Below are 21,040 nucleotides of genomic sequence, written 5' to 3' on the forward strand. Positions count from 1 at the left end.
ACACTCTAATCTGGAGTTTACCCGCTGTACAGGGCTTCTATGTAAGCTTTTCTACCAAGGAAGGGTTGTTCTGCTAAAAGTGTCTTAAAACTACTATCTTACAGAGTAAGTACAAGGTTCCTGATATAGCATACCAGGTTTTCCACAATCTGGCCACTGTTTGGGTATCCAGCTTCGCACTTTACATTCTAGGAACACCAATTTGCTTGCGTTTCCCTAACATATTCCCTATGTTGCAGTTCAGTGCCTTTAGTGAGTTTGTTCTCTCAGTCTGAAAGATTTTTTTCTCAGTTTCTTCTCTATTCCATACTTGCCAGTCAGCTCTGATCCACCCTGAGACCTAGGACAGGCATTGCCTCTTCAGGAACCTTCCCTTCTATCAATCCCCTAAGGGCAGGTTAGGACACATCACCTGAGATTTCTCCAATAACAGATCTTTCTCTGCCACTATACTTATACATGGGATCATAATTATTCATCGGTGCAACTGATTCCACATAAGTTAACAGCTTTACTCACCAGTTGATTCGCAAACCTTAAAATAGTTACAACTCACAAATGAATAAATGAATATTTGATAGGTAGACATGGGGGCCATTTTAGGCAAACGAAAAATATAACATCAGCCAAGAAGTTGGTAAACATACTATTTTTTTTATTTTTGGAACCTGGAGTTAGTCAATTTAGCTAGAGCCTCTTAAGGCGGAGAAGTGGGAGAGAATACCAAAATATATTATAACCACATGGGAGGGCTTTAATACCAGGCCATGAATAATTCAGGAAGCACTGGGAAACCATTCAAGATTTTAGATCAGAGGAATAGTGGTCTCTTAATTGGTCTGTCTCCTTCCTATCTTTCCCTCTTCCAATACACCCCACAGATTAATATTCATAACACATAACTCTGACCCCCTTCCTTTCTTAAGCTTCCTTTGGTAATTGGCCATTGCCAGCAGCATCTTAATGACAACAGACTATAGTCCTTTGGAATAAATAGATTTTTTTTCTTTTATTCTATCCAGTTTACGTGTGCTATTTATCAAATGCCATTTTAAAATTATTTATCCTATTCCCACAACTAAATTTGGTACTGGGGAGAGAGGAAAGAATTGTGTCTTATTCTCTGTAACTCTGAACAGTGAATTCACATATAGGGGCACATTATGTATCTGCTGAATAACTTAAAAGCAGCTCTGAACGAAATATGCCATGGGTAGTTTACTCCAAGATAAATAACACTTGATTTTAGTTATTTGCACAAAGCCTAACTGCTATTTTCATCAATATATCTGAGTGTAAATACTGCTTTCTGAAAGGAAGAAAAATATTTTTTAAATATTTTGAAATTGCATTATTACTACTTTGAAGCCTCTACACTAGCATCCCAGCTTTTAAAATTCCAGATATAGAAAGCAGAGTTTGAATGAAGAAGAAAGGAGCTGTTCTTAATGGCTTGTTACTGCCAAAAGAAAGAAACTCAGAAATTAAGCTTTCTTTTGTACCTTTGTATTGGTTGCACTCGGGGGGGTGGGAGGGGTGGGGTCATGATTGTCTTCTCTACCATTTCCCTCAGCTCCTTAATCTCTAGTTTACTTGGTCTTATCTCTTGCAAGCAAAATGGAATTCAAACGGCCTCCTACGTCCTCTTTGAACCATGCTGGTGCCAAGCTAGCTGGGGCCTATCCTGGCATCCAGGCAGGGAAGTATATTTCATAACACATAAGCAATGTCTGTTTGGCACAATTTGCATGAAGCAATTTACTGAATCAGTGAATCATTTCTCAAGGTGATATTCCTGGCAGACTTCTCTCTCAGCATTCTGCTCAGGTCTATCCTTCTACTGCCTTCCCAATCGGGTAACTTGGTGTATTCAGCACGCTTCCCAGTACATCCCTCCCCATCCTGTTTCCACTGCTGACAGGAAACATGCAGAGTTAACAGAGAGCATTAAGAGATCCCACACACTGAATACATGAGTGATACTAGACTAATATAATCCTCCCACATTCCAACAGTGTCTGGCTAAGGATTCAGTTTAAACCCTTACAGAACCCTCTTACTTGATCTTATTAACACAGCGATAAACACCCCCATGATCAGTTAGTTGATTAAGGTTTAAAACAGCTTTTTAGGATAATTTTGGCAGGAAATTCTTTAAACTCCTTGTTTCAAGGAATTGTGAATTGTTCAACACAAAACTCCAAGGATAAGAGCTATATTCCTCATGATCGTGTGGGTGGAATTTAAGAGTGACAGTGTATTCGGGTTCTTCCACTAAAAAAAAAAAGAAGAGATTTCTAATCTTTTCCTACCATGAAATTAACAGAATGTTAAATAAAATTCAAGCAGCAGGTAAAACTATGCCTTAACATTCTCTTATCCTAGAGACTTAATCCAGTTTTTCCTACTTAATAATGGTAGAACACACCTGTCTCAAGACATTAAACTGTTTCTGTAAACTTGTCACCCCTTACCTGGTCTATTGCAGTAACATAAGTCATCTATTTCCTTCTAATCCCTTTCACTCAATTTTCAACATGATCAACAGAGTTCCTTTTCTAAGAAGCAAATGTGATGTCATTGCCCTGTTAAATACTTTTCCATGATCCAAATCATTTCCAGAATAAAGTCTAAATTTCTTAGAATGGCCTTTAAAGAACTTTGTTCTTCACCTCTTGCCAGCTATCCTAGTTTCAAATGGGTTTTAACTTTTAATTTACCTGAATGTGTTCCTAATAAAACTGCATTTTTGCAACCACAATACTGCAACATAATAGGTGCTCAATAAATAAAGATGGAATTTCACATTCAACAACAGAAAAGCATCTTACGGATTTTTTTCCTCTTTTATTATCTAGTCTTAGAAAAAAAATGTTATTACACCTATTGTTGAGAGAAGATTTATCACATAAAAAAGAAAAGACAGAAAGGTCAGTTCCTTTCAAACTTAAATTTTAAAAAATGGATATTCAGGAATTAAAAGTGTATAATTTGGCTTTTTTAAAATTCATTCAACAAATATTTGTTGAGAATTTACATATGTGTCAAGAACTGTTCTAAGCACTGAGGAGTGCCATATTGAGCAAAACAGACAAAACCCCTGCCTTAGGAAAGGGCAACCCACTCCAGTGTTCTTGCCTGGAGAATCCCGTGGACAGAGGAGCCTGGCAGGCTACATCCCATGGGGGTCACAAAGAGTCAGACACAACTGAGCAACTAACGTTTTCAAAAGCTTATATAAAAGAGACAATAAGCATGATAAATTATATAACATTTTAGAAGGTGGTAAATAGTACAGGGGAAAAAAATAAGATTCGGGTAACTAGATCAGAATTTCTGAATGGAGATATAGGGAGGGGTTGTAATTTTAACTAATTTGGTCAGAACAGCCATACCGAGCAAGTGATATACAAGCAAAGAGTTGGAGAAGGTGAGAAAGTAAGTCATGCAAATATCTGACAGAAAAGTCAAGGTTAAGGTCTCAAGATAGGAACATGCCTGATGTGGTTAAAACACGGACAAAGTCATATCCAAATAAAGGTGTATAATGGGCAGGTTGATACATGAGTCAAGAAAAGAGTTGTGTTGGCTTAAGACACACAATTAAGATCATCAGCTTTAGAGGGTTATTTGAAGTCATAAGATTGGATGAGATTCCTAAAGAAGTGAAGTTCATGGACTGAACTCCATAACACTCTCTTGTTGAGATCTGGAGAGCAGGAGAGAAATCTCCAAAGATGACCCAGAAGGAACTGCCAGAAAGACAGGGAGCAAACTAAGAGAGCACAGTGTCATGGAAAGCAATGTGAAGAAGGTGGTTCTAAGACAAAGAACGAGTGATCAGCTGAATTAAATGCCACTAACTTAAAGATTAGGTAAGACAAGAAGTGAGGAGTGACCACTGAATTTAGCAATGTGGAGGTCACCAGTGAGCTAAACAAGCACAATTTTCAAAAAGCGGCGAAGGTCAGAGTGTGAATGAAGTAGGTTTAAGAGAGAATGGGAAGAGAAGAATTAGAAACAAAGCAGCTAGAAGTTTTTTAAAGTTTTTGCATGAAGAGAAGCAGAGAAAGGGATGATGGTAAGTGGAGACAGAAGGGAGATTAGCAGGCTTATTTTTTTCTTTTAAGATGGGAGAAATAATAGCATGTTGATGGGAACAATCTAGCAGAGAGCAAAGAGTTGAAGATGTAAAAGAAATAAGCGAGAACTGCCAGTGAAATCTTCTTGTATAGACAAGAATGGGCACAGGGAGGGGCTGACAGCTGGACCCTGGGCAATCCAACCACACTGGAAAGAGGGAAATCAATGTATAAGGAAATAGTTGCTGGTGGACGTGTAGACATAATAACAGAGTTCTCTTGAGTGCCTGAATTTTCTTAATGAAATAAGCAGCAAAATAACAGCTATAAGTGAGGGTAATAGAGAAACATAGAGAAGGAGTCAGAATATATGAGGAAATGTAAAAAAACCATCTCAGAAATCATTCTGGATTGTGCTACTCAAAGTACAGTCCAAGGTCCTGTACTGTTTTCTTTTGTTGTACAAGCTGTTTGTTTATACGATTTAACAACATAGAAATTAAGAAGTGTGCTTTATGTTACCAGTAGATTCATCTCATTTTACAGCACGCTCTCCATAAACATGTACCATTTTTGTAATTCTATTTCATATTACGACTATTATTGAACTGCAATTTCATTTTTTGTCAAATCTAATAAAAAATTTGGACTTAGACTTTTGTCTTTTTAAAATTTCATTTTGCTTCACAATTCATATTATTGTGTTTTTTTATTCATGATGAGGTAGAGAAAAAATTGGTCCCTCACCACACACAGATTGAGAAGGACGAGTCCAGGAGAGTTGGACAGTAATTAGACTAAGAAATGTTTTGTGATTGCCAAGGAGCATTAGAGGCTCGCATGAGGTTTGCAGCCATTAGTTAAAGACCGTCAGTGAGGTGGAGTGATTCTCTCCAGACACATTATGCTATGTGGAAGAGAACAGAATAGAGGAGCAGCAGGATTTAACTGACCTATCACATTGCCAAGTGAATATGAGATGATTCAAAAGGGGGCGGGGGCAGCAAGGAAATAGTATGCAAAGATTAAAATAAGTGATCATGGAACTCAAGCTGGATGAAGAGGGAAGACAGGGTAACAGAGGTATGAGGGGCAGAAAAGTGACAAGATCAATGGCCCATAGGTCCCAAAAGGATTGAAAAATTGTTGGCAAAAAGGATAAGTTAGAAAGATAGCAGGTGATGGTCAAATAGTAAGACAGGAACAATTGAGAATGTGAAGAAGCTATAGCAATGAGGTGAAAGGATTCTTGGAGGGGAGGAGTTTGGGAAACTTAGAGCCGGTGTGTTGAAGGGATCATCTCTGCAGACACTGGAATCCTCACAAGTGAAGGCAGGGGTAGTGCTGGAGATAATGATGATGAGTCAGGAGCTAAAATCAATAAGAAATGAGGAGAAATGACGGTGTGGGGTGGGGCTAGAAGATGACTCAGAGTTCGGACTCTATAGGGGAACAGGGGGTGAACAGACAGGAGGCAGCCATGAAAGGCGAAGGATGCCTACCACAGGCAGCACGGTACGAAGGCCATGAGAGGAAAATGGCCATCACTTGACAGGACCTCACACAAGGCAGTGTCCTCAGAAAGCTACAGGTGCTCAGGAGATCTAGAGTCAAGGAACTCCTTCAGAGAAGGGGTGAAAGAGCGAGCTGATTTGACTGATGATGGACTATGAGTTGCAGAGGGCCTAGTGAAAGGGTTTCAAGAGGTGGGGAAGGATGAGGGGCAGGCAGAGACAGAAAAGGGGATTTACAGAGTCACGTGGCGAGGAGCAGACAAGGGTTCCCCGGATGGCGAGGGCTACTCTCGACGGCCAGCATGTTGATGCTTGGTAGAAACCAACACAATACTATAGCACAATTATCCTTCAGTTAAAAATAAGCAAATTTTTTTTTAAAAGGGATAAAGTATGTAAGAAATCATTTTAGAAATCATCATTCCTCATGGACAGCTATTTGATGGGATGAAACAGGGTCCAAGCCTGGATTACTCAATTGATCAGTAATATTTAATCCATGGGTTACATCATGGTTCTCTATAAGGAATGCTCCTGACCTTGTGCTATGTATCTTTAGGCTATTTGGTTCCTTCCAGCACTAAACCGAAGTAGGCAAGGGCAAAAAGATGGTAAATGATATGTGCGTATCACTCCATGCTAATAGCTCTGATAAAAGGCTGCCGACAGAGTAGATTGGTTTAAATGGGCATCCTGAATTATCTGTTTATTCAGATTGGATAATCAGAAATATTCTATACTAATATGTACCCTACCAATTTTTATTATGTCGCTACTTAATAGAAACAAGACAACATGTACTATCCTGTTCCAGAAAGGGCTGACCTTTATTGAATTATTTTAATAAAATCAAATTTAGTTATATTACAATACTGGAAAAGGGTCACAGGTAGGGAAATGGTAACAAAAGTAAGGGACATTTTCCAAAGACTAGAGAAAAAGAATAACCAAGTTCACAGAGGGCACATTAGCCAGGCCCTTGCAAGTAAGTACCGCCTATGAAAAGATGAAAATCGAAATTGCTTTATTGGTATGACCTTGCCTTTACAATGTTAAAGAATGCTGAGTAGGAGAAGAGATGGGAAACAAAAGGTACAGAGGGGGAGGAGAGAGAGACGAGAAAAGGGTATAGGGATCCACATATAAGGATTTTAAAATGTATTTTTTGTGCTTTGCTTCAACTGAATTCACTTTTCTGGAGGGATGACTTATGGAATTAATATTCTACTTAATGGCTTTCTAGTTATTTATATATGTTTTTGGCAATTAATCTTTCTCCTTCATTGAATGAGATCCCTTCTTCTCTTTTCCTCCCCATTATCCCTCTTCTTTGTAAAGATCATACTCATCATTTTTTTATGCTGTGGAGGTTGGAAGCAAGATGGTTTTCTGGTCCTAACAAGTCAACCATCTGATAAATCACCAAGAGGCAAACGAATTACTGGATGTGGGAGAATCTGCACACTGTAACAGTTTGAGTAGTAAAGTAATAATGGAATAAAGTAATAATGGAATAATGGAATAAAGTAATAATGGAACATAAGTTCAAGGGTTTTTTACTTAGAAGCACAAGAAAATTCACCTAGAACTCAATGCCTGGACTTGGTACATTCTGTCTCTCCAGATCTATTCTTTGCCTTTCTCTCTCTTGCTGTGCTTTAGGAAACAGATTTCTGGAACACATCAGAAGCAATCTTTTCCTTTGGCTTTAAGTTAGATTTGGCCGGTAGGTAGCTCTGGCAAGAAATCAGAAAGCAGGAAAAGAAAGCAGGCATGTTCTCCAGTGCTTCCTCCCTGCTGGCCATTTCTGTTTTGGTAGAGGTTGTGTTTTCTTGTGTACAGCCACAGCTACTGTCATCGGCCCTCTTGTGCAACTTCAGTTCTCCGGGTTCCAGAAAAACTGCTCCTTTCCCTTGCCCTGAAGGTCCAGGGTGATAGCTGCTTTAATGTGTACTTTATCACCCTCTGGTGGGTCCCCTTTGCTGCCATACCTCTAAATAATCCCTTCGTTAAACTTCTTTCAATGAATCTGCTGACTGTGCCATTTGTTACTTGTAAGAAGCAAGATTGATATAATTTCTAGTAGATGTGCTGGGCTTAGTTGCTCAGTCATGTCCGACTCTGGGTGACCCCATGAACTGTAGCCCACCAGGCTCCTCTGTCCACAGGGATTCTCCAGGCAAGAATGGAATGAGTTTCCAAGCTCTCCTCCAGGGGATCCTCCCAACTCAGGGATCCAATCCAGGTCTCCTGCATTGCAGGTGGATTCTTTACCACCTGAGTCACCAGGGAAGCCCTTCTAATAGCTAGAATGATACAATTTCAGGGCCAGGTCTACACAATCCAACCCATTCTCATTCCAAATTACTCAACTCAATATCTCTTTCACTATTCCATAGTGAATATCCAGCCTGGTCTTGTTGAAGTCACTGCTTCGGGACAATCACATATTCATCATGATGACACTGGCAGCGCTTTGAAACCACTTAAGAGTCTCCATTCATAAAGCCTCCATTTTCATAAGTGTAACTCATCAAGATGCAAATTTAAAACTAGACTATTTTAGGAATTTGGTCAGAAAAGGGAAGTAGCTTTTCTCAGTAACATCCAACCTCACCTCCTTCTCCTTGTTGAGCAACACCAGCTGGCTGTCTGTGAGGATGCAGTACTTCCGCTCCCATGTTGTCGTGTCGGTGTAGGGTGACTGGCCACAAGACAGACGGTGGGTAGGTGGCCCTTTCACATCTGTGTGACAGACACAAAAACAAAAGTGACAAATCACTACCATGCTTGGCAAATTCACATTTCAAATGGAAGATGCTTCAAAATCAAGGGAGGTGGTCTAAACATAAACCTAAATAGTTAAGTTGAAAAGTTAAAATTCCTCTGAAGAAAATATAAACAGTTTTTGACAGAGGGACGATTTTGCCCTATAGTCTGCAAAAAAAGAGGGCTGAAACACTTTGGGAAGAATTGTTAGTACAAATTTGACATGGTAATCACCAGTGTACATGCACTAAAATAATGGGAGATCACTTCAGGGCAAAACCAGTTATCATTCAAAAGATGTGGGGGTGACTCAGAGACAGGAACAAAGGATAGATATCTTTTGGAAGAAGATGCTGCTTGCTGCATGTACACTCAAGAGTACTGCTGATCTTGAATTTAAAGAGTGAAGTTATTGGCAGCCTACATCTTCAAAATGGCTTTATTTTTGGTCAGTTGTAAGATTTTAGAACTGGTTAAACTATAGCATCATATTACCACTAGAGGCCAGTAAGATCTTAAAAACAGAGACGATCTAAACATTACCATCAAGTCTCTTACGGTGGAGGCATACAATATAATATCAAAGTTAAATGTTTCAACTCTTCTAAAAGTCTCATCTCCTATGTTACTTTAATTTTTTTTCTTTTATTGAGGTATGACTGACATGTAAAACTATATTATTTTCAAGTGTATAACATAATGAGTCAATATTTGTATACACCACAGAATGATGATCCTAACAAGTCTAATTACCATCCGTCACCATAAGAAGTTAGAAAATCTTTTTTCTTTTGATGAGAACTTTTTGATTTACCCTCCTGGCAACTTTCAAATATCTACTACAATACTGTAATTGCCATGCTGCAGATGACATTCGCATGGCTGATTATAAGTGGAAGTTTGTATCCCTTGACCCCCTTCACCCATCTCACCCACCATCCTCTTGGAGATCATCATGCTGTTCTCTGTACTTGTGAGTTTTGTTTTGTTTACCTTGGATTTTAGATTCCACATATAAGTGACATCACACAGTATTTGTTTTTCTCTGACTTATTACATTTAGCATAATACCTTCAAGGTCTATCTATGTCGTCATAAATGGTAAGATTTCATTTCTTGTTCAATGGCAGAGTAGTATGCTATTCATCCACCAATGGGCACTTGGGTTGTTTCTATTTCATGACTATTGTAAATGATGACACAATGAACACAAGGATGCATATAGCTTTTCCAATTAGTGTTTTCATGTTCTTTGGATAAATATCCAAAAGTGAAATTGTTGGGCTGTATGGAGAAGGAAATAGCAACCCACTCCAGTATTCTTGCCTGGAGAATTCCAGGGACAGAGGAGCCTGGTGGGCTGCTGTCTATGGGGTCGCACAGGGTTGGACACGACTGAAGCGACTTAGCAGCAGCAGCAGCATGGTAGTTCTATTTTTAATTTTTTGAGGAACTTCTAAACTGTTTTCCATAGTGGCTGCACCAGTTTATATTCCTACCAACAGTGCACAAGGGATCCATTTTCTCTACATCTCTGTCATCACTTATTATTTCTTGTCTTTTAGAAAATAGCCATTCTCATTGGTGTGAGGGATATCTCACTGTGATTTTGATTTGCATTTTTCTGATGATTAGGGAAGCTGAATACATTACATATGTGTTGTCCATCTATTATGTTTCTTTGGAAAATTTTCTTTTTTTTTTGAAAATTTTCTGTTCAGATCCTCTGCCCCTTTTTCAGTGAGACTGCTGTGGATATTTTTTGTTTGTTTTTTACTCAGTTGTATGAGTTCTTCATATATTTTGGGTATTAACTCATCAGATATATGATTTATAAATACTTTCTCCAGTTCAGTAGGTTGCCATTTCATCTTATTGGTGGTTTTCTTTGCTGTGCAGAAGCTTTTTATTTTGATATACTCCTGTTTGTTTATTTTTGCTTTCTATTTTTTTTTGCCTTTGCTTTAGAGGTGAGATCCAAAAAAATCACTTCAAAAAAGTTTTAATATGAACTGTTTACTCATTTGGGCTATTGAAAAACTTGAAACGTATCTTAACTATAAGCGCATATTAGATCCATTGAGTAAAAGGCTTTTATGATGTTTCAAGATATATCAAAAGATCTTTAGCCATGAAGGACTAATTCCTCTCAGGAATACAGTGTAGGAAACATTTAAAATACATTACTTATTACTATTTAGTTATTACACTAGAGGAGCACTTCAAACTGAAGAAATTCAAAAGCAAATGCCCATGAGTGCAGGACAGTTGTAAATATCAATAACAAATAAGCACATTTTACCTATTAGGTGAGAGTCTTCATTACTATTACTTTCCATAGACTTTTAGTCTTTTTATCACAGGATGATACGTATTCCCAGTACTGACCGACTTCAAGGAAATTCAGATGATTCCTAGATGTTTTATGCTACAATTACTCAAATATGCATGACTATAGGTGATGATCTGTAGAAAGTAAACAGGTCAGTATTCAGGGCATCAGGTGTACGCATGCCTCTCTTCTTACATCCCCATATATATCCAACACTGTCATCAGTGCTCCGTCTGGCTAACTCCACTGCGCTCTAAAAGTCTATCTAAACTTGCTGCTCGGCATGTTCGGGGAGCTCATCAACTACCCTCCAAAATAACTCAAGATCCAAGAACCAATAATGGTACCAGCTTGGCTTGACATGTTTACTGATTTTTAGAAGTTCTTTCCTTTTCCCCTTGTTTTCCTGCTTCTATCTCCTGCGAACTTCGCACACCTGCTGCCATCGGTAGCTTCTCCGATCCACACCAACTCTCTCCTCCCTTCAACTCTTTCATTTCAAGCATTTAAAGTTTTGTTTATACTTCAAATTTTCCTAAAATTATCACAAAAAGCTTTAAAGGAATTAATTCAGTAATTCTTGGCAAATAAAGGGTTCTTGCCTGGATTTAAACGCCATGTCAAAGCTGATTTTCTTCACACGATTTGGATAAACAAACGGGTTACATTTTTACCACAATGCAGACCTATTTTTAGAGTCAAATACCAAGATCACTTCAACAGAGAGGGATGCACCTACTTTATGTAGAAATGTGGTGGTTTTGTGGCCTAGACGAGTTTTCATTCAAATGACTAACCTTCTTATGTAAGTTGGCCATGGATGACCTGAACTGCCCCTTGCAATTTAATCTGAATCTTATGATCCACACTGGGCAAGAAGATATTGATAGGCTCTGTCCATAAAAACTAGAATACGGAAAACTGTATTATAGCAGGAAACCCAGGTTTCCTGACAAAATATAAATCTGCCACCAGCACTGAATTTAAGAAGACCTGAATTATCTTCTGTGTCAACCTGAGTAATTATCTTACAGTCTCCCTTAAAGTTCTCCTCTTCTCCAACTTGAGCTTTGCTCCTAGTTTCTTCATGCTGTTGTGAAACAAGACAATGTCTCATAAAGCATGTTGGGGACCCTGAATTACTCCGCTCCAGTGTAGAATGAAATAGGAAGCAGTACTTCCACATTTTAGTTTTTCTGTCTGTCTAAATTGTGAGGTTGATTAGCCATGTCATACATTTTATAGTTTCACATTTTTTCCTACTATCTATGGTCTGCATTAAAAGGAAAAAAACAAGAAGTCAGAATAAGTGGGATTTTTTGTTCTTTTTTAGCATTTCTGAATTAAAGTTTAAAGGGCATCTTAAGTAACAATCTAAATCAGATATTTTTAAAAACTTATAAATTTATTCATTCTACTGTGTCCTCATTTCCATAGCTAAATGAAGGTTTAACAGTACACTTGTAAAGCCTGTTTACTGAGACTATATTAAACTCAGGACAAACTCACATTATTGCCTTATTCCACTTTACCAAGTCTATCAACCCCTCCCTCCCTCCTACTCTCCCTCACTCCCACCCTCTTTTCCTCTGGCTCTCTTGACATACTTCTAATTTCTGACTTTCAATTGCATTTAGTATCTAAAATTCACTACTGAATAGGGTAATAACTTTAGAATTACAAATAAGAATCTTAACAGCAAAACTGGGAAGGAAATTTTAGATTTGCGCTGTCTATGGGGTCGCACAGAGTCGAACACGACTGAAGAGACTTAGCAGCAGCAGTCCAATTCCTGTAAGGATACCAATGGTATCAGATGCCACCCTTATTACAAAAATTGAATAATTTTAGAAACATTAAAAAGAATCAGCAGTTACACAATGAGCCCCGCTGTAAAGTACTTCTTTGAGACTAGATATTATCATGTAGACTAATAATTTCCAAAATCTTTGATCTCATGATTCCTTTACACTTTGAAAATTGAGGACTTCAAAGAGTTTTTTGTTTGTTTGTTTATGTGGGCTATATTTATCAATATTTACCACACTAGAAATTAAAACTAAGAAATTTTTAAAATATTTATTCATTTAACAACAAGAACAAACCTACTGCGTGTTAACATAAATAACACATTTTTGATGAAATGCAACTATTTCCCAAAACAAAATAATTAGTGAGAGGAGTGACAATATTTGAAGTTTTGCAAGTCTCTTTCAAATCTGTATATAGGAGACACCTGGGTTCTTATATTTGTTATGACATTTAATCTCATGCTTTATGTTGTTTTGGTTTAAGTATAAGTGAAAATCTAAACACACAGATAAACAGTTGGAAAAGGGAAAAAATATTTCAAGTAAGTGTAGGTCATCTTTTCTAATACTATACCAAAAACTAAGAAGCAGCTGCTCCTTAAAAGTAAAATGTGGAACTTGATACCACTTCAAAAAACTTTTCATACTTTGTTAAGTTAAAAATCACTGGTCTACTTTGCCCTTTGAATGGATCTTTTTTTTTTTTTTTTTTTTTTTGCTTATAACTCCTTTTGTATCAGTGTAAATGCCAACATAGTACAAACAAACAAATAAACATTTGGGTAAAACCAAATGCCATGAGCTCAGAAGGTAAAGAATCCATCTGCAATGTGGGAGACCTGGTTCGATCCCCGGGTTTAGAAGATCCCCTGGGGGGGCATGGCAACCCACTTCAGTTTTCTTGCCTGGTGAAATCCCCCCGGAAAGAGGAGTCTGGTGGGCTACAGTCTATGAAGTCACAAAGAGCCGGATACAACTGAGAGGCCAAGCACACATGACTTAGGGACACTGTGCATTGATCATTCAGAAAAAAGTGGTTCATTTAGCTTTGCAGCGCAGATCTTTGAAACACTGACATTCTTCATTATATAATATCAAGAAAATCACATTCATTAATCTTCAGAAAGTCTTGATCGTCAGAAAAATCTTCAAGTACTGGAAAGCTGTCAAGCTCCAGGTGGCAGATTCAGGTTTTCCAAAACACTGATCTTTGTTTTTTATCTTAAATTTTACCATCGTCAATAAATAATTTTTCCCCCCTTAAGAGACAGGTTTGTATCTTTTTTTTCTCCCCTAGAAAATGACTGACAAATAACCAAGACTGAATAACTTTACTTTGTCTTTCAGTTGTTCTTTCAAGTAAAAGTGGTGTTCCATGAAAAACCAATGGTAAGTCCCTGGTGATAACTGTCATACTTCAGAATGCAACTTAAGTGTACTTCCCCTCTCATCATACAGAATGTTAAAAAAACATAAACTCCAAACGTTAATATATAATAAAATTAAATATTTTCACTGAGTTCTCAAGGATATCCTTAAGGAAAACTGGTTTTTTTCCCTACTATGTGTGGCAGAGAAGACTGCATGACTACTGGCATAGCTTGGTGCCACAGCCTTGATTCCTGAAACTGCATCAATAGTTTTGCTTATAACTCCTTTTGTATCAGTGTAAATGCCAACATAGTACAAACAAACAAATAAACAAAAATAATTTTAACCTCGAAGATCAAGGGAACCCTCAGGTTCTAGGGTCCCACAGACCATACTTAAAAAACTGCTTACATAATAGGAAGCAATGAAAGATTCTAAGAAAATTTGGCAATAGTTTGTAAGATGAAGTGGGGCAAAAGACCAGAATTCTTATACAATGAGTGGGAGATTAATGTAATGGCCAGGGCGTGGGATGATTAGGGTCATAGACTGGTGACAGTGGAAAAAGAAAGAAAGGGACTATATGAGTCAAATTTTGAAACAGAAATCAACAACGCTGGTAACTCTCTAGCTGCTTGTGGGGAAAGAATAGCACAAAAGAGCTGAGAGAATAAAGAGCAATTAATACAAATACAGATTTATAAATACTCATAAGACAGGTTATATAACTGTAATTCTGCCTTTGTTTCAGCAGAAAAGTTTAAGACAAAGATTTTTCAAAAAAAGGCATACAGAAAATCCAAAAGGGAAACTTTTAAACTTGAATTTAATTTGAAGGATTCACTGCAATCCATTATGTCCACATCATTTCAAAACAGCATTGAAAATACCATTATATTTTGTCAACCTGTAAACCCAGAAGTCAAACTCTGGGCTTCTTCAAATGCTAATATAAATTTAGTAACTACTTGACAAAGAAACAACAACAACTAAAAAACTTCTCTTGTGTGTGTAACCCTTCCTTGTACCTATTCCTCGTACTAGAGAAGGAAGCAAAATAGCCTATCGCATCATTTGATGAAAAAGAGGAGCCAAAATTATATGACAGAGCTGGAAATTCCATTAGGCTTATCTATAAATACCCACAAAGTAATTTTTCTTTTAGAGGGTAAGCATCTTGTCTCTTCCAGACTTTGGGAGCATCTCAGAAAGACTTAAGAGTAGGAGAGTAAATGAAGGGATCTGATAGGAAGCAGGAAGAGGGATAAAGGAGAATGGAAAAGAACAAGTCTATAATCCAAATATGGAGAATATAAAATAAAAAACTGCTTGAGAAATTTTATTTTTTTTCTATCATAGCTCCTCAGAAGTTCATCTGAGTTGTTTCTAACTTACATTCATTTACTAAATACAATGTTTTTCAAAATTCTAATATTCTAAATTAAATGCAACTGGTAAAACTTTAAACCTATTTAAAGTTTTGGCCATCCAAAATAAGCTTTACAGAAAACTCTATAAAGAGAAACATCCAGTTAAAACAACCCTAATGTTTCATTCACTCTCAGTAGTTTTTCATTAATTCTCAGAATTAAGTCTCAGAATTGGAGTGACCACTTTCTTATAGAAGCAAAAAAAAAAAAAATCTAAATAACTTTAAAACAGAGCTATTTGCTTAAACTAGCTAAGAACATGTCAATTTCACTAAAAAGACAAAGGGCTATTTTTCTCTTCACCAAAGTGTCCAGAACAGTTTTAGCAGAAGTTCAAGTTTAAATATCATTTATATTAATAGGTCAACTCCAATCCCAAAGAAAGGCAATGCAAAAGAATGCTCAAACTAACACACAATTGCACTCATCTCACACGCTAGTAAAGTAATGCTCAAAATTCTCCAAGCCAGGCTTCAGCAATATGTGAACTGTGAACTTCCAGATGTTCAAGCTGGTTTTAAAAAAGGCAGAGGAACCAGAGATCAAATTGCCAACATTTGCTGGATCATAGAAAAAGCAAGAGAGTTCCAGAAAAATATCTATTTCTGCTTTATTGACTATGCCAAAGCCTTTGACTGTGTGGATCACAATAAACTGAGGAAAATTCTTCAGGAGATGGGCATACCAGACCACCTGACCTACCTCTTAAGAAACCTGTATGCAGGTCAGGAAGCAACAGTTAGAACTGGACATGGAAAAACAGACTAGTTCCAAATAGGAAAAGGAGTACGTCCAGGCTGTATATTGTCACCCTGCCTATTTAATTTATATGCAGAGTACATCATGAGAAATGCTGGGCTGGATGAAGCACAAGCTGGAATCAAGATTGCCAGGAGAAATATCAATAACCTCAGATATGCAGATGACACTATCCTTATAGCAGAAAGTGAAGAAGAACTAAAGAGCCTCTTGATGAAAGTGAAAGAGGAGAGTGAAAAAGTTGGCTTAAAGCTCCACATTCAGAAAACTAAGATCATGACATCCGGTCCCATCACTTCATGGCAAATAGATGAGGAAACAGTGGAAATAGTAGCTGACTTTATTTTTGGGGCTCCAAAATCACAGCAGATGGTGACTGCAGCCATGAAACTAAGAGACGCCTACTCCTTGGAAGGAAAGTTATGACCAATCTAGACAACATATTAAAAAGCAGAGACATTACTTTGCCAACAAAGGTCTGTCCAGTCAAGGCTATGGTTTTTCCAGGAGTCATGTATGGATATGAGAGTTGGGCTATAAAGAAACCTGAGCACTGAAGAATTGATGCTTTTGAACTGTGGTGTTGGAGAAGAGTCTTGAGAATCCCTTGGATTGCAAGGAGATCCAACCAGTCCATCCCTGAAGGAGATCAGTCCTGGGTGTTCATTGGAAGGATTGATGTTAAAGCTGAAACTCCAATACTTTGGTCACCTGATGTGAAAGCTGACTCATTTGAAAAGACCCTGATGCTAGGAAAGATTGAGGGCAGGAGGAGAAGGGGACGACAGAGGATGAGATGGTTGGATGGCATCACTGACTCAATGGGCATGAGTTTGGGTAAACTCCGGGAATTGGTGATGGACAGGGAGGCCTGGTGTGCTGTGGTTCATAGGGTCGCAAAGAGTCAAACACGATTGAGTGACTGAACTGAACTGAACATGCTGTATTTTTTAAAGACAGTTCTTTATTTTTCTGATAAATAATTAAATGTTGCCCTGCCATAAAACTTTTAAAAATGTGGTGTGTGCTTGGCTATCTTCTACAGGCAGTTTCTTCTACAACAGAAAAAATGTTAGAGCTGTCATGTGGAGATGATTTTTAATAATGCCACTAAGTAGCAGCTGCTCAGTAGCAGCCCACTAGATATTAGAGCTAAATGACCAAATTATTTTACAAACGTGTTAATGCTGTCTGCTGGAGACCGAGTGAAGCTGCCATCCATTACCGCCATCAATATATTTTGTGACTGTGCTTCACTCTTAAAGGATGGAAAGGAAACACAAAATCTAACAGGACACTAAAATGAAACCTAATTTTATTTTATCCCCCTGTTGCCTTTCTACCCTCCATATTCTATCAAAACGTCAGAAAATATCTTGTTTCCAGAAGAAACAAACAAAAATTTTTTTAGACTGATAACCATCCAAACACTAAAATGGCTGTCTGTGAATTCTGCTTTGTCCTGACATACTATGAATCTTTAAGCTGGCAAGCTGCATTACAGTGCATATGGCTCAATGGCCCCAGTAGATTTAAGTATGGTCACACTCACCTTAGTGAATAATATAGACACTTTTGATAAAATATATTTAAAGTAAAAAATTAGGACATAAATGTTTACCTTTGTGGGAACACAAGTCTTACCATAATTTCCCTATAAGGCCATAACTATTCGTTGAAATGAATTTACATTGTCTTTTAACCTAAGCTAACTATTTTATTTTCCTTCTCAATGAGGAAGGCTTAATTTTCATGATACTTGATCACTTGTGTCTAGTCAGGAAATCCCCTATGATCACTGTCACCTTTTTAAAAAGAGAGGACAAATAAGAGATAATAAAGGATTCTGGTGGATTATTTCCCTTGGCTTTCAAGGGCTTCCCTGGTGGCTGAGTGGTAAAGAATCCAGCAGCAGATGCAAGAGACCCAAATTTGATCCCTGAGTCAGGAAAATCCGCTGGAGAAGGAAATGGCAGCCCACTCCAGTATTCTTGCCTGGGAAATATCACAGATAGAGGGGCCTGGTGGGCTACAGTTCATGGGGTCACGACTGAGGGACTAATCAACAACACAGTTTGCAAACAGGCTCTTTGCTGTCTCCTCAGTCTCAGCAGCATCAGGGCATAAGCATTGGGCAATTCTAACTCTGCTCCATCACAGTTATTTGACAACAAGTTCCCTGAAGGCATGACTGACAGCTTTCTTGATCAAGGCAACACTTTTCTTTATAGAAGAACTAATTTTAGTTTGGGAAACAATTCCTATAATGGGTCCACCTTGCTTCTCTCTTCCACATCATTAGTACACAGTTTGCACTGTACCTGATCACACATGCCATGAAGCAGTAGGCAGAGCAGATCATTTCATTTTCCTTCACTTTTTACATATGCATGAGAAGAACTAAGTTCCATAACTGTCATATTGGACCAAGCACTTCTAAAGGAACTATACGGCCTGGGTAACCTAATGGAATGCTATAAATGATGCCACGATAAGGTGACAAATGGTAGTCAATCACGGCTTGTTCTTCAGTCCTAACAGACCACTCACATCCACAGTTTTCAGAAAAACAGAAAATACTCAAAATAATTCATTTGTATACTCATCCTTAGAAGGGGGGGAAAAAAAGGTCTAAATGCAAGTCTTCTTAAACAGTCAAGCACTGTGCAAATTTAAGAGAAGTGTAAGAAAATAGTAGCCTGGCTCTTAAAACATAACCATGTTGTTGTAGAAATGATTAAAATTCAAGATCTTTTTTATACCTCATGTTCCTGTTACTGGTAGAAAAATGAACTAGACTAAGAATTAATCTCAAACACTATGTACTACTCATCCTTCTTGCTATATTTAGTACCTCTTCCTATATTAATCTATCCCCACGCCTGCCTGTTTTTGAATTGAATCTCATCGCTTTCCTTTAGGGGCAGCTGCTGTGGGGAAAGAATTAGAGCTTTTAAAAGAATGTGATTCTTAGAGGAGAAAGGAAACAAAAAGAGTAAATAGTTTACCACTATTGACAGATCAGTTTCTGAGTTTTTCACAATTGGTTATACAGCCAATACTGTGTCAGTATCTCACTCTCTAGGGGAGCAGAAGAAGACAGGCTGAATTAAAAAATAAAACTTGCCAAGACTTTGGCAGCATTAAAAAAATGTTAATAGCTCTACCTCTCTCCACAGTATCAAATGGAATAGAACATAGACCTAAATATGCATCTTTTCTGAATTGTGACCTGTTTGAACCACATATTACTGAGCTTACAGTGAAAACTATCAAGAAGATAGCATCATAGGCCTCTCTAAAGAATCCCATCAGTCACTCACTGCTAAATCAACAACCTGGTTCAGTCAGTGAGGTCCTGACACAACTCTGCTGACTTACGTGAGAAGCAAAAAACCTTTCTTTTTATTAAAAAACCAATGACCGCAAATGAGTAAGAGGGAGCAAACAACTACAATATGACTATAAAGCAGTAAAATGAAGCGTTTAGCACTTCTTCTTCAATACAATCAACAGAAATAGAACACATATTCCTCTTATCTAAAGCTAATCCGTTTCTGGAAGTGTGTTGGATGGCAAATTTTCACATACTGGGGACTATATTCTAAGTAGAAACAGAATAATTCAATTTAAGTCCATCTAAAAGTACCAATTAATTTCCCCAGATACTAAGCATTATTTAAGCCACATATGCAACCCACCAAAAATTTCTAAAAACTTTCTATTTCTAAATTAAAAATAAACATACAAAATCACTTAATATTTAATTAAGCTATTAGTGAATACGTTTCTGCATATATTTGGTATTGGATAAAAGTTACACTTTCCTTTTTTACTGCAAGTGTGCTAAGATAAAAAAAAACAATTATTTGTTTGCAAAAGTAAAAAGAAAAAACAATTATCTGAATGCAAATATTAACTATGAGATTATAAAAACGAATATCATTTTCATTTTATTTTTTCTCGCAAATAGGTAAAAATAATTGTATAGTACATCAGAACATGTGCATAGTCAAATTTATATTTTTAAACTTCTTGTCTTTTGCCTCTCGGCCTTTATCATTTCCATCTTTTCTCCCAACATAAGAGCTTTTCTAGGCTCACCTACTTTTCACAGGCTTTTCCATTATCTTAAAAGATATTTAGATAAAATGAAACCTTTAAATAACATCATCAGGAAACACAATCCTGTTGTGAAAACAACTGATTCAAGGACAATAGTTTACTCCATATTCCCTCACTCAGATTAATGTGCAACTTAATGTTTTTGGCCAGAACACACACATAAGTTTCTTTCAATGATATTTCAATGTGAATAGTCAATTTTAGGTTAAAAATTTCCAAGAGATTGCAGCAAATATTTAAATGGTGAGAGTTCAAGATACCGAGGGATACATTCACATTATAGATAGTAAAGAGAAAAAAATGAATATAGAGAAGCAAATAATGATGAAAATCAAGTGGGAGAAGAAATTAAAAAAAAAATAAAGGTCAACAGGATAAGAAATGCATAGAAGAGGAAGAGGGCTATCCTTTGGGAAACAAATCAGAGTTGAAAGATATCTTAAAGGTCAGTAAAAATACTTCTTAAATTCATAGATTAATAAAATGAGGATGAGAGATAAAATTACTTGTTCAAAGTGACACAATTAGCACAGCTGTTTCAGAATTTAGTCTGACATATAAACTAGGATTTTTTTCTAGGACATCATAAAGCTTCTCCTTGTTTTTGTTTCATTTGGTTTCGGTTGTAATTCAGTAAGCATTTATGTACTATGTATAAAGCACGATACTCTATACTACAGATCTAACAGTGCACAAGACAGACCAAGCCACTGAACTCAGGGAATTTAAACTTAGTTGAGGGGACAAATATTGTACAATTAGCATGTGGTTAACAATTATGATAAACACTATTTAAAAAAGCAGATAGGGTGCCGTGAGAGTACAGAATGAGAGCTATGGACTTATT

The 21,040-nt window shown here is 37.2% G+C and overlaps 1 protein-coding gene across 6 annotated transcripts in view; it reads right to left on the bottom strand.

Moving 5' to 3' along the window:
• The window catches only part of RASAL2 (RAS protein activator like 2), a 389,739-nt gene that overhangs the window by 183,135 nt on the left and 185,564 nt on the right, over positions 1-21,040 (bottom strand). For all 6 annotated transcript variants that reach the window (XM_070474030.1, XM_070474029.1, XM_070474028.1 and 3 more), the window contains exon 2: positions 8,214-8,341. In XM_070474030.1, the coding sequence (XP_070330131.1) occupies positions 8,214-8,341 (128 nt within the window). The remainder of the gene's footprint in view (positions 1-8,213; positions 8,342-21,040) is intronic.

This window comes from Odocoileus virginianus, chromosome 11, assembly GCF_023699985.2.
Source record: "Odocoileus virginianus isolate 20LAN1187 ecotype Illinois chromosome 11, Ovbor_1.2, whole genome shotgun sequence".
NCBI classification, from domain to species: Eukaryota; Metazoa; Chordata; class Mammalia; order Artiodactyla; family Cervidae; genus Odocoileus; species Odocoileus virginianus.